This window comes from Saccopteryx leptura, chromosome 13 (genome assembly GCF_036850995.1).
Source record: "Saccopteryx leptura isolate mSacLep1 chromosome 13, mSacLep1_pri_phased_curated, whole genome shotgun sequence".
Classification (NCBI taxonomy): domain Eukaryota; kingdom Metazoa; phylum Chordata; class Mammalia; order Chiroptera; family Emballonuridae; genus Saccopteryx; species Saccopteryx leptura.
In genome coordinates this window covers 22,161,357-22,176,060 of record NC_089515.1, presented here as the reverse complement: position 1 = coordinate 22,176,060, position 14,704 = coordinate 22,161,357, and the positions used below count along the sequence as shown (strand labels likewise).

At 43.1% G+C, this 14,704-nt stretch overlaps 1 protein-coding gene across 1 annotated transcript in view; it reads left to right on the top strand.

The window, feature by feature from the left end:
- Nucleotides 1-14,704, top strand: part of SORCS3 (sortilin related VPS10 domain containing receptor 3) — a 631,295-nt gene that overhangs the window by 580,197 nt on the left and 36,394 nt on the right. Inside the window, exons 16-18 of the mRNA XM_066355178.1 lie at nucleotides 212-345; nucleotides 11,300-11,413; nucleotides 13,321-13,492. Coding sequence (XP_066211275.1) covers nucleotides 212-345; nucleotides 11,300-11,413; nucleotides 13,321-13,492 — 420 coding nt within the window. The remainder of the gene's footprint in view (nucleotides 1-211; nucleotides 346-11,299; nucleotides 11,414-13,320; nucleotides 13,493-14,704) is intronic.

The window sequence follows — 14,704 nt, the reverse complement described above, 5'->3', positions numbered from 1 at the left end:
GTGATAGGCCAGCCTCACAAAGTGTTTCTTTTCTATGATAGTGAAAGAGCAGCCCCTTTATCCTTGAAACTCCCAAATGATTGCTGGGAACGAGACTGCTACAGAATGACCAAAAGATAATGAAAAGCCTAATGCTTCTTGTTGAGAAGCTGGTTTGTTTCACCTTATCTGTGTGTTTCTGCCTCCGTCTCACTATGGACTTTCTTCCCAGGGGGAACCTTGTGTTATGGGAGAAAGAAAAATATTCAAGAAACGTAAGCCAGGAGCTCAGTGTGCGCTGGGCCGCGACTCCTCAGGGACAGTGGTCTCAGAACCCTGCGTTTGTGCCGACTGGGACTTTGAGTGGTGAGTGAGTCCCTTGGCCTCTCAATACCAGTTTCAACCAGACATTTACCTGTTTGGGGGCAAAAACGAAGATGAGTTAGAAGAAGAACTACTGGCACGTGGGTCCCACTACCCCAGTTCCTGGGCTTGATGGGGAAGTCTGTATGCCTGTAAGAGGGAGAGAAGGAGGCGTTTTCACGGGGATGATGACTGGTCTATCAGAGCAGCATGTCCAAGGGGATTTCTTCTCATCTTCAGTTAGCAGTTGTATTGGAAACGAACAGAGAGGTTGGGCTGGGTACTGACAGAGCTCAGGGAGCTGCTGCCTGGGATGGTGACCTTCACTCAAGTTTGCCCAAACTGCTCCTCCATTTGAACTCTCACCATCATTTCTTTTTCTCCTCCCCCAATGACAACCACAAGAACAATGTGAAACCTCACCTACTAGCCAATGACTCACGGATTTCCAAATATTTACCTTCAGCCCTGGCCTCCCTCTCCTCTAGTGTGGAAACATTTGTGTTTATCTATCTGCTCCGCATGCATCTCTCCTCAAATTGAACTTCATGTGGCCAAAGCAAAACTCTTCCTGACTCATCCCTGTTGGAAGCAGTTTTCAATTGGGACCGCCACCCCAGTCCAGTTCTTCCAGCCTCAGTAAAACACATAGACACCCATTCACTTACTTAAGTCAAAATCCTGGGAGAGCTTGATTTTTCTCTTTCTCTAACCCAAGCTATCTGCAAGTCCTTGCAACCCTCTACCTCTAAAATGCATTCAAACTCAAAGCACCTTTACCCATGTCTACTGCTGTCTGGATCCTTCCAACAGTCTCTTCACTCCTTCTTTTTCTACCCTTGCACTCTAAAATCTCTCCTCCTCACAGCAATCGTAATTATATTTTCAAAACCAAAATCAGATCTTATCACTCCTGTGCTGAGAGCATTCCAGAGGCTTCCCCTCAACCTTGAAATATAACCAACTCTTTTTTTCTTGGCTAGGTTCATTGTAGGTTTTGGCCCACTATTACCATTGCCCCTTAATTTCTCACTCTTCTTCCCTTATTTACTGTTTTGCAACCACACTACCATATCCTGTACCTTAATCAACCCAGGCTTATTCCTAGCAAAGCAAATAGTGTGTGTGAGAATTTCTTCTAAATTTTTCTTTCTTTGTTTCTCTCTCTTCCTTCCTTCCTTCCTTCCTTCCTTCCTTCCTTCCTTCCTTTCTTTCTTTCTTTCTTTCTTTCTTTCTTTCTTTCTTTCTTTCTTTCTTTCTTTCTTTCTTTCTTTCTTTCTTTCTTTCTTTCTTTCTTTCTTTCTTTCTTTCTTTCTTTCTTCAATTAGAAGAAGGGAGGCAGAGACAGACTCCCGTATGTGCCCTAACCAGGATCCTCCTGGCAAGCCTACTACAAGGCAATGCTCTGCCCATTTGGGACCTTGTTCCATTGTTCAGCAACCAAAATGTTCTTACCACCTGAGGCAGAGGCCATGGAGCTATCCTCAGTGCCTAGAGCCAACTCTCTTTAATTGAGCCATGGCTGCAGAAGGGGAAGTGAGAGAGAGAGAGAGAAGCTAGAGGGAGAGGGTTAGAGAAGCAGATGGGCACTTCTCCTGTGTGCTCTGACCAGAAATTGAATCCTGGATATCCACATGCTTGGCTGATGCTCTACCACTGAGCCACTGGCCAAAGCTCTTCCAAACTTCAACATGGTTGGCATCTTTGGGTCATTCATGTTTCAGTAAATATATCTGTTCCTCAGAAGTGCCTTTTGAGACCACCTAACCTTACTTACACCAGGCTCTTTAGCACATCAACCTGTTTTACTGTCTTCTTAGTATTAATCACCATGTAGAGTGAGCATGATTTTTGATGGCTTTATTATTGCCTATCTTCCCCAGTAGAACATCTTAGCTATGAGTTCAGGAGTTTTAGATTTTCTTCACTGTTGTGTCCTCTGTGCCTTGGTTATAGTAAGCGGTGAACAGTTGAATCATGTTTCCAAATGTTGTTTCTTTTAAGAGATTCAAAACCCTTCCTGGTTCTGGAAATGGGTGCACTTCACTCTGATCCCAGCTGGGTGAATTCTTCCTTCACATCAGAGTACAAAGCTGAGTTTCAGTTTAGATATTATAATAAGCCATTCCAGATTAAAAGACAAAGCTAAGGGCTTAAGTATGAGCCTATAAACATGGGAGGGGCAAGACAATGACAACTGCATTGGGGCATTTCTGACATTAAATAACAGAAATAAATCCAAACGGGCATAGAATGGTTGGCCCTGCCCAGCCAGGAGCCTCACCCCTATTTCCTCCTATTTCATCCAATCTGTTTCTCAAACTTGATTTGTGCTGGAAGCCATCTTTGTTTTCAACTTTCTACTACAACTGTCACTAGTACTGTAAGCCAGCCAGGTGACTTTGACTGCTCCCTACCTGTTCCTAATCCCTGTATTCAGGCCTTAGAAAGCTTGACTTTCAGTTGAATTGTTCAAAATGGTTGTGCTAAATGGCATTGAAATTTGAATGGCAGGTTTCTATATGTGGCAACTGTGACCCTTTGGAAACAAAAGGTATTTCCATACATGGGAAGAATAATTTTCAATTACTAACCACGATTCAGCAAAATAGTCATAGCAAAGTATATTGTAGGTCACTCAGAATTACGGCACATGACATATTGATGTCAGCCTAAATATTCAGAATATGAGTATCAGACTTCCTTGTGTCCTTCTGTAGACTGACTCCTTGGAGCCACACTGACCTGGCATGTGTCAGGCTACATTTCCCCTGTGTTTCTCTGAGTAGTTCCCTACCCATTGTTGGGAAAACTCACAAAGGAGAAAGAGTAAGAATTGTAACATAAATCATTTTTCTTTAGCAATTCCATTAACATTTACTGTTCTGAAAAAAAAAAAATCACAGCTCTGATATTCATAGTTTTTGACCTTGGGAAAAATTTTCTTATTCTCTTTGATTTCACCTCCTCAGCTGTAAAATACAAACACATAACGTGGAACTTATTGGGTCCTAGGGAGGAATAAATGAATTAATATACATCATTAATATGAGTAAGGCATTTATCCTGGTGGTATAGGTATCCATATGGTAGCTATTGCTGCTGCTGTTGTTAATATTGTACCCCAGGGTTAAGTAGTCCCCATGGTATTTTTAGTAAGTAAACCAGAACTTATACATTCAAATAAGCTCTATCTTCAAAGTTGTACCTTTGGGTGTTACTCATTTATTACAATATTGGTGGCATTGCTTAAAATATTTCTGAATCCTTTGGAACTGCTTTTCGAAGTCATCTATCTATAAGTCAAGGAGCAGGGGCAGGGGCGTCCTTACAAGGTGTTCTGTGATTATCACACTTGCCTTGGTAGAGGGACCAGCTGGACTCTGCACCCTGTAATATCAGCATCATTACTATGATATCTTAGTGAGAAGAAAATGAACATCTGGAATGTAAGTTACTTGACCAAGGTCACATAACTGAGCGAGAAAGAGCTGGGTTCAGATGTGTATCCAGCTGATTCCTGTGCTCTCTCCTCTGCATCATGCCATTTCTCAAGAAATCAAGCAAGTCTTTATCATTTTAGATTTACTTCATGTTTCAGAATAAACAGTGTCCCCAAGTTTAGTTATTCTAAAATTAAAACTCATCTTCAAATGACCTAGGTTAACTGCCGTCGATGAGGTTTAACTTGGAATGTTCTATTAACTATAAAACAGTTATGAATAAAGTAGATTTGATCATTGGTACTGGAATTATGATAGGTGTATGGTGTCCAATGAGACTTTACAGAATTTGGGGATGGAGGATACATAAGGTATTGTATGTTTGTCTTTCTATAGCCAATCATATGTCATATTAAAAAGAAGATAGAAAAATTACTTGAGTAGGAGGTAGGAGAAACAGACACACAAGGCTGGATGCCAGGTTACTAATCATAATCTTAGAACAATAGCAAAAAATCACATGGCCTGAAAAGTACTTTTGTACTACTCTTGAGTATGATTGAGAGAGAGAGAGAGAGAGAGAGAGGTAGAAGGAGAAAGAAGCATAAACTAATTGTTTCATTTAGTTCTATTTAGTGTGCACTCATTAATGGCTTCTCATATGTGTCCTGACCATGGATTGAATCTTCAGTGCACCAGGACAATGCTTTATTCACTGAGCCACCCAGCCAGGACCTTACTGGGCTTTTTTATAGCAATTTCCATGGACAATGGGACTGTTTAAAACTCTTTTTATTTTTAAGTCAACTTCTATAAGCATGGCTATCAGTTAAAAATGTATTTTTCCCATCAAATATAGTTTGTCTGTTTGTCTTTCATGTTCATCCTGGAAAGCAGTATGTAGCAGCAGTTTCACAGCCTTGTCTGCTCAGTGGCAGTTCCTACCGGGGAGTGTTATTAGCTAAGGGATCTGAAACTCCCTGCTTAGTTAGTTTAAGCAATATTCATGCATACTCCACCTAGTAGTTTCCCTACACCAAATCTGATCATAGGCACTTGATTGGTCTAGACAACTGTTAGGTCTCAGAGAGCAGGAAGAGGGTGTAACCTAGTTCAAACATCTGGGGTCTGGTGGTAGAGACTGGGCAGGATAATTGGATATCTTAGTTTTGCTGGAAGACTTAAATAGTACAACCTGGATGCACAACGAATGGCAAGATGTTATCTACCTGCATCCCTCCTCTGCTTGAAGCGGGAAGGTCTTTTAGATTTTCAGAAGTGTTTATTTATGGACTACCATTGACTTTCACCCTCCGTTCAGAGCAAGTATTATTTACATATGAATTTTGCATGAAGAATAATGTTTCTACTTAATAGGTGTGTAAATCCCCAGCCTCATGTTTACCCTAGAGAGTCGCTTTGCAACAACCTCCCCCATAGCACTGGTGACTGGCCAGGAGCAAATTCTCCCTGAGAATTAAGCGTGTCAGAGACCAGCAGATGGTCAGAGAAGGTGTTAGAAAGGGCCTGCTTTGAATTGTATCAGGACTCCTGGGGATGAGTTGTCCTCTGAGATGCCCAAATATTCTTGTTTGGTGAGAAACCAGGTTGAGCCAGAGGTTTCACTTAGAAGGCCACTCTTCTCTCTCACTTAACCAACCGTTTACTTAGCAATAACTCTTGCTGAGCATATATCAGGTTCCAAGTTCTTTAGTTGGATTATGTTAATCTTCTCACTCAACTGCTGGAATAAGAGTCTGTTGTTATAGGCATTGTATGAGGAAGAAAGGGAGACACAGAGAGGTTAAGTAGCTCACTCAAAATAATGATGTTATAATTCCAGAATCCTGAGTGTTAGTATGTCCTAGTGTCTGCTGTTTTCAGTAGGTTCCAGGTCTGCTGACTTAGTTGATCAAGTGGTAATATAGAAGACAAAGCAGAATAGATTTAAAGTATAACATTTACATATAAATTCAGACATGTCTGAAATTCATTTAACCTTTAGTATTCTGCATATAGAACATAATCAAGCATGTTTTATCTATAGATTAGACATTACAGAAAAGTAAAAAATGTATAAACCAGAGTTATTAAACTGAAAGAAGGTATAATAGCAAATAATAAAGAGTATAGTTAGATGTCAAATTTTATGACCCAGATCTGGGCTACGCAATAAAATAGCCACTATTTGCATTAAAATTAAGTAAACATTCAATTCTTCACTTGCCCTAACATATTTCAAGTGTGCAATTGTGGCTAGTGGCTACCATAGTGCCTAGATATAAGGCATTTCCATTGTCACAGAAAGTTCTGTGGACCATTCCTGGTCCTACCTGTAAGTGCTAGTCAAGGTCAGAGCAGAGATCACTGAGTACTAGAATAAAGATGAAAGACTTCCTGCAGTAGGTGGTGATGGAGCTATGTAGACTTACTGCTGAGGAAGTACAAGGAAAATGGGCAGCACTTCAGGAAAAGCAGATACATACAAGTGTTGTTGATGACCAGAGGAATAAGGCAGATGAATAGCATGACATTGCATTGGGAGAACTATGTGAGGCACCATTGTTAGTATTTTCAAACAGTTTCTGAAATGACCTGGATATAATAATTGTCTTTATGGCTGTATCTCAGCTTACACCTTAGCTAAATGATAATGATGATATTATTCCATTGTTTTGGCTGTGGTTGCTTCTGTTCATGGACTGTTCACTCTGTCTGTGCCTATCAAGAAACCTCTCGCTTCTTGATCCCAAACCCAGCATGCTATGCTGTCTCCTAAAATAGGACAGAAGCACCCGTGGAACACTGATCTTGGAATCTCAAGTGCCAAATGGAAGAATGGAGAACCGAGGGGTCAGTGAGGCTATGAGGGGGCTGAGCGTGGTTAGAGAGGAGCACGGCCCCTGTGGCTGGGCCAGCAGATGACTTCTCGGCTGGCTCTAATAGTCTCAGAATGGCAGGCAACCCCTTACGGATGATTAAGTGGGTGCCCCTTGGAATTGTCCTAATGATGAACCAGGGGTCAAGAGTCTCTGTTCCCTCTGCCTGCTGTTGTCAGTTACATCCAGTCTTTAACAAGTTGTTTCTCCTCTTTTTGCTTCTCCTTTCTAATCTACCAACTGAGGGGACTGGGCCCAAGGAACACAAGTATCCCCTCCTGTTCTGACTGCGGAGGCCTTTTGGTCATTTCTCCTTTGGATTGTCTGAGGCTTCTCCCTGGATCCCTGGATGGGATTTGAAATACAGGTTCCTAGAAATGGACAAGTTTCTCCCTAAACTTTTAGATGTTCTAAACCCTTTACAGAAAGACACAGAGGTGACATTTCTGGAAGGAAACTGCTGGTATGTTTGCAGAGGCTGCGGCAGCGTACTTCCCTGAGGCAAATCGAACTTTCTGGTGCATCCGTTCCAAACTTCACAATTCAACAGAAAAACACCTTTCCTCGGATAGCCGAAACAGCCGCTGAAACGGCTTGTTTGTCTAAATCTTGTGAACTCCAGAGCTGGGAGGGAGGTTGGGCAGTAGGAGAGATTTTAATATACATTTAGCACAAGTTAATGAAAAAGTCCACAGCTTGGGGGCAGCCAGTGATATTTCCATTAATGTTATTAAATATCAATGAGGTGCTTTTTTTTCTTTGGGGCAAAGTGGCATGCCTGATGCTCCTTTTTTTAATTACTATATGGCTAACAGGTAGCAGAGCCAAACAGAACTGCTAAAGGTGGTTATGTCCAGCAAAGAGCATTAAGGCATTTCTCTTCCTCCAAGGCTGCTTAGGAGAGCACCCTCCTTCAAAAATTACTAAATTTCGGCCCTGGCCGGTTGACTCAGTGGTAGAGCATCGGCCTGGCGTGCAGAAGTCCTGGGTTTGATTTCCGGCCAGGGTACACAGGAGAAGCACCCATCTGCTTCTCCACCCCTCCCCCTCTCCTTCCTCTCTGTCTCTCTCTTCCCCTCCCGCAGCCGAGGCTCCACTGGAGCAAAGATGGCCTAGTCGCTGGGGATGGCTCCTCGGCCTCTGCCCCAGGCGCTGGAGTGGCTCTGGTTGCAACAGAGTGACACCCCGGAGGGGCAGAGCATCGCCCCCTGGTGGGCAGAGCTTCGCCCCTGGTGGGCGTGCTGGGTGGATCCCGGTCGGGCACATGCGGGAGTCTGTCTGACTGTCTCTCCCTGTTTCCAGCTTCAGAAAAATACAGAAAAAAAAAAATTTACTAAATTTCTAAGGTTAGCAAGACAGTCAACAGATTTATCTACTAAAGCCATTTGGAGAGTTTTCTAAAAGTAAGGCAGACACACCACAACCTAATTTTTTCTGCAGATAAACAATGCTTAGAAACCAGACATTCAATGGTGTACTAAGAAATATTTTACAACCCTGGCAGGTTGGCTCAGCGGTAGAGTGTCAGCCAGGTGTGTGAAAGTCCCGGGTTAGATTCCAGGCCAGGGAACAGAGGAGAAGCACCCATCTGCTTCTTCACCCTTTCCCTCCTCTCTATCTCTCTCTTCCCCCCCCTCCCGCAGTCAAGGCTCCACTGGAGCAAAGTTGGCCCGGGTGCTGAAGATGGCTCCCTGTCCTCTGCCTCAGGTGCTAGAATAGCTCCGATTGCAGAGGAGCAACACCCCAGAGGGGCCAAGCATCACCCCCTGGTGGGTATGCCAGGTGGATCCCAGACATTAGGGAGTCTGTCTGTCTGCCCCCTGCCCCACTCTCACTTTGGAAAAATACAAAAAAAAAATATATATTTTACTACCAGTTCTCTGGGAACAACCAAATAAATCAATCTTGATTAGTAGCATTTGCTGATTGTCGTAAATATTCCCACCGTGGCCGATTTTAAGCTACCGGTGGGACATCAGGGCAGGTGGAATGGGGAAGAGCTGTACAGTAGAACAGCATTATATAATATTTCTAGTGTACAGATGCTTAGAGGGAAATTACCTCAAAGAGTATGCATAACATAATATCATAAAATAGCATTTCTTATGCTACATATTATATAATGATAACAAAATGCAGTGAAATAATGAAAATTTTCTGTTGTGAACATTTATTTCCTTTTGCATATAATTCATTTAATTGAAATGTTATATGATTTTATTCTTTTTTTTTAATAATTTTATTTTTTTAATGGGGTGACATCAATAAATCAGGATACATATATTCAAAGATAACAAGTCCAGGTTATCTTGTTGTTCAGTTATGTTGCATACCCACCACCCAAAGTCAGATTGTCCTCTGTCACCTTTGTTTCTTAGCTAATAAATAGCTTGTGAATTTCCTGAAATTTTAAGCTGGCACTCAGGGATTATAACAAGCTGGTTCAACATTGAGTGCCTATCAACTCTCAGGCTGGGAGACCTCCAATCCTTGATCAGGTGGCAAGGCAAAAGATTTACTTGGTAGATGTGTCTCTTTCTCTTTTTCTTTCAGATTCATTTAAACATGGTCGTGTCAAAGCTGGTCTTGCATTTCATTTCTTCGTGTAATGATTTGGAATGACTAGATCACACTCACTACATGGGCATCTGTTAAGCACTTAGGACACTGTCTATGGTCCACACTGGAAGGTCAACTCTGGGCTCACAGTCTCCCTGCAGTGACAGACTAAATGCAATGGAATAATTTAGTGTGATCACTTTAAAATGTAACTGAAGTATCCATTCACCTAGTAAATATTTATTCAATAACTTCAACGTCCTAGGTTCCGTTCTAGACTAATTTGGCAAACAAAACCAGCAGAGTTCTCTGCTCATTTATATAGCCTTAAAGTTTCCAACATGACATGGCCACAGAAATTTTGTCTAGGTATTGTGGATGGTCTCATCTCATCTAGATATTGAAGAAGTGTATGAAGGAAATGGCCAAACACGAAAAAAGGTAGAGTGCTTCAAGCTTAGGGCATAACACCTGCAAAGACAAACACCTGAAAATTTGGCCTGAGTTTTCAGACAGAGTTTGGTGTGGAGGAAGGTGGTAAGAAGGTAGAGTGGGATCAGACCTGGTAGATAATTTATATAATCTCACTAATCAGTTGGTACTTCTTAACTATATTGCTTTATGTGGTATTTTACTGTGTTCTGCTTCATACGATATTATTCTGTTCTTTTCTTATATTTGAGGCACATTGTATCCCTATCTGAAAACCCCTTAAGGATAGAAACTGTTGTACTACTTCCATAGGACAGTGTACATAGTGAGTGATAAAGAGATGTGGAATTAGCCTGACCAGGTGGTGGCACAGTGGATAGAGCATCGACCTGGGATGCTGAGGACCGAGGTTTAAAACCTCGAGATCGCTGGTTTGAGCGTGGGATCATCGATAAGATCCCATGGTCACAGGCTTGAGCCCAAGGTTGCCAGCTTGAGCAAGGGGTCACTAGCTCAGCTGGAGCTCCCTGATCAAGGTACATATAAGAAGAAATCAAGGGATAACTAAGGTGACGCATGCCAACTATGAGTTGATGCTTCTCATCTCTCTCCCTGTCTGTCTGTTTGTCTGTCTTTCTCTCCCTTGCTTAAAAATACAGACAGAGAGAGAGAGAGAGAGAGAGAAAGAGAAATGCGGAATTAAGCTTTTATTCACATCTCCCTTTCATTCCTATCTTGGTTGCAGATATAGAAAACTGGCCTCTAATATCATTGAACTTCACTTAATCTTGGCTCAAAGAATCTGGGAGCAGACAAAGAAAGGAGAGCAGGGTCCAGAGACAATGCTGTTTTATGTTTTATTAACCTCAGTGGATCAATATTCAAATGTCTAGAGTGTTCTGATCAATCTATGGGTTTCAGGAAACCCTTGGATGCTTACCTTAGAGGCATGAATTTTCCTGCCCCAGAGCCTACCCTCAGTGACTGCTGCTTGATCATTCTGGAATGCGGAGGGAAGGAGAGGAAAACCAGACCTGATTTTCTTTCTTACTTTTACTATGGCTCGGCTTTTAGGAAAACATCGAAAATAACTACAGTTTGGGGATTTTTTTTGTTTCCTGTTTTTATTTACTTTTTGCTGTTTAGGACAAGAGGGGAACTGTGTTATATGTAGTTGGGAAAATTTTGAATGGCTATATGTGAATGCAGATGTATAGGCGTGTTTGAGAAAGAATTGGCAGAAAAACAAAATGAAATCAATTTTAGAAGAACACATAGAATCTTAACAAAGAAGGTAATCTTGACATATAAAGTCATCCTCTTGGTTGTTATCTATTTATTCCAGTAACTCCACTATGACCCAAAGTATGCTTTTAAGCTGATCGCATCCTGCACACCCACCCCAAGCTGGTGTCCCTGCCATGTTGCATATAGCCATACTTTTTGAACCTAGAATTTTCATTTGATTATTCACTATTTCTTTTATACACTGGACTCCATATGACGGGATTGTTTCTAATCTTTGAGTATGAATATTTGCCTTTACTGGGAATATTTGAAAGAATGTGTTTGTGTTTGTGTATGTGTCTGGGTATTTTAACGTTTTTATATCCATATACTCTGCGATGTTCATTTTGCGGATAGTGACTATGGCTATGAGAGATACGGAGAGAGCCAGTGTGTCCCAGCCTTCTGGTACAACCCAGCATCCCTGTCAAAGGACTGCAGCCTTGGTCAGAGCTACCTCAACAGCACTGGGTAAGTAAAACAACTGCTGGAGCTCCCCTTACTGTTACTACGTTTCTATAAGTTGGGCTGAAGTTAACTTTAACAATGTATTTTATTTAACCCAATGTGCCATTGCATATCATTTCATCATGTAGCATTCACCAGGTTTTTTTTTTGTTTGTTTGTTTTTTGTATTTTTCCGAAGCTGGAAACGGGGAGAGACAGTCAGACAGACTCCCGCATGCGCCCGACCGGGATCCACCCGGCACGCCCACCAGGGGGCGACGCTCTGCCCACCAGGGGGCGATGCTCTGCCCCTCCGGGGTGTCGCTCTGCCGCAACCAGAGCCACTCTAGCGCCTGGGGCAGAGGCCAAGGAGCCATCCCCAGCGCCCGGGCCATCTTTGCTCCAATGGAGCCTTGGCTGCGGCAGGGGAAGAAAGAGACAGAGAGGAAGGAGGGGGGGGTAGAGAAGCAAATGGGCGCTTCTCCTATGTGCCCTGGCCGGGAATCGAACCTGGGTCCTCCGCACGCCAGGCCGAAGCTCTACCGCTGAGCCAACTGGCCAGGACCGCATTCACCAGGTTTTAAGTGCTCAGTAGCCATAGGTGAAGAGTAGCTGGTGTATTCAACAGCGCAGCCCTCAACCCACCGTGAGCACAGTCGGCAATTTAAAATAATGTTTACTTACAAGAGGATATATTGTAATTCCAGCTGAGCCAATAACTATAGACCCCATCTGCTTAACATCTTCATGAGATCTCTGCATGGAAAGTATGGCTATAGTTCACTAGTGGGGCGGGGGGGGGGGGCAGGAGAAACATTCAGTAGAGTGGAGGACCACCATCTCATATAAAAATTTGGTTTTGTCTGCTTTCATAGCCACAACAAAAAGGCAATTTGGGTGAACTGGTTACTCCTGATATACGTGGGGAAGGAAGACATGGTGTGATGGTGATGATAGTGTGATGATTGTGTGATGGTGTGATGATAGTGGTGATGGTGATGAGGGTGAGGATGATGAAGATGATTATGATGATTGTGGTGGTGCATTTATTTTATGTGCTTTTACCAGAATATTGATTTACACAACTTTACAAATGGCAATATGCCTGGAAACAAGCCTAGCGCTCAGGTCGGGGCTGTGGGCAAGCTCTTAGCTTGGCTTCCCATGCTGGGGTTGGTGGTCAAATGACCTGACATGGCACCACTGTGTACAAACGTGTCCTTGTCCTAGAAGGTCACAGTGCTTTGTGGGAGGTTTTCCCATGCTCCCTTCTTCTCTGAGATAATTTTAGCTGAGCTGGTTTGAACAGGAGTTTCAAACTTGTGCTTCTTATCTGATATTTGTGGCAAGAAATGAAATATTAATGGAGAGAAAAAATATTCCTTAAGATATCCCAGTGGCTCCAGCGTAAGGATCGTTAGTATTAAGGTGTGGAATGATGCAGTGGTCGAGGGGAGTGTGGACAGGAAGAGGCATCCTGATTGATCAGTTGGAAGTCTCATCCCCTAGCTGCTTTCCGGTACACAGGAGGCTGGGTTAGGCTTTGGGGAACTGGAAACATGCCTCTCCCTCACAGCCAGATGCACCTGTTCTGGCTCCATAGTCCACTGGGTCTGTCTCCTTCTGTCTTGTGTGTGAGTCAGACATTGATTTTTCTTGGCTGGTTTAGACACTGATCCGATCTGTGGCTCACCAGGTAGGATCGATAATAGTGTTTAAAGAGCTACTCTTCCCGAGATGGAGGGATAGCGGCTCCTCAGCATTGGTTTAGCTTCCGAAATGGCTGTCTTTTTTTTTTGAGACTCAGTTTTTTAGAAGCAGGTCTGCAAAATGTCTGCCTGGCTTTCTTGCACTCTTTCTAACACACGAACACATGCGTGCGCACACACACAACACAAATCTCACCAGTGACAACTGTCAATACCCCTTAGGTACCGACGGATTGTGTCCAACAACTGCACCGACGGGCTGCGGGAGAAGTACATGGCCAAGGCCCAGCTGTGCCCTGGAAAAGCCCCTCGGGGCCTCCACGTGGTGACGACCGACGGACGCCTGGTGGCAGAGCAGGGACACAATGCCACCTTCATCGTCCTCATGGAGGAGGTGGGTGCCGGCCCGAGTTTCTGAGGTCAGAACTCACAAGCAGACCACTCTGTGTTCTCTGAGAGAGAAGGGGGAAAACCCTGTCTTCAGGCTCCTGCAGGAAAGTCAGAGCCGAAAAGCTGAGGCTCCTGGGAGAAGACAGAAGGAATGAAAGAAGGTTTGGGGTGTTTAGAGACCTCCTTCCCTTCTTCCAACAATGTAGAGCAGATCTTGATATATGCTTTGACGTTCCCTTTTAGGCTCTGCTCTGCTGAAGGAATGTTTATCACCATAAGACATATACTATAAACTTTGCCAGAAGAAGGGAATTCAAATTTTATCTGTTGCTTTCAGGAGCCTCTTTTTCTTTATTCTAACCCTTAACCCCCTTAATTAAAAAGCCCACAAGTGAGCACCCAGATTATTGAAATCCTTTCAACTACTCTTTATGAAGAATGTCACATTAGATGCTTTTCTATCCGATAGCAGTTCCATTAGTTCATTTGGTAGAGTCTTCTGCAGCCTGGGCAGTGAGGTCAGACTGCATTCATTCATTCATTCATTCATTCATTCATTCATTCATTCATTCATTCATCCATCCATCCCAGGGTGGAGAGAGCTCTGCGGGATGCTCCCTGCGCCCTGCGTGAGCTGTTTCATCTCTTCCCAAAGCCAGATTGGTTTTTCAGGCCCTCCTGGCTGAGGCTGTGGGGCAAGAGGCCTCCCTGCTTTACAAAGCCCTTTGCATTTATATGCAAATTGCTCTGTGCTCTTGAGATCTTGGAAAGAGACCAAAGCAGGTCAGGATTTTTCTTCCCCCCAAGTGTGAATATTTAGAAACCTTTAAAGTCAAACCTCATCTGGACAGGATGGTGAAAGTTCCTTATTCTGGGTTGACAGATTCTTCGGCCTTGATCCACACTGGGTGCTTGAATTAGCAAAAAACTTTCAGATTTAGAGGAGGTCATTATCACATTTTCACTAGGGAGTTTCCAGGACAAGAGCTATAAAACCTTCTCTTGAATGGATATGAAGAGCCATGATCTTATCCATTTGAATTGCCTCCAGTTCATTTCCACTTTAATTTATATTCATAAACTCAAAGGTAGTTGACATTGTATGTGGGGCAAGGGAGCACCTATCAATATTTTACTCACATCTGGGTTGCTATGGGGGAGGAGACAGAAAGTGAAACTATATAATGGATGCACATTCACTGGGCGGAAGAATTGG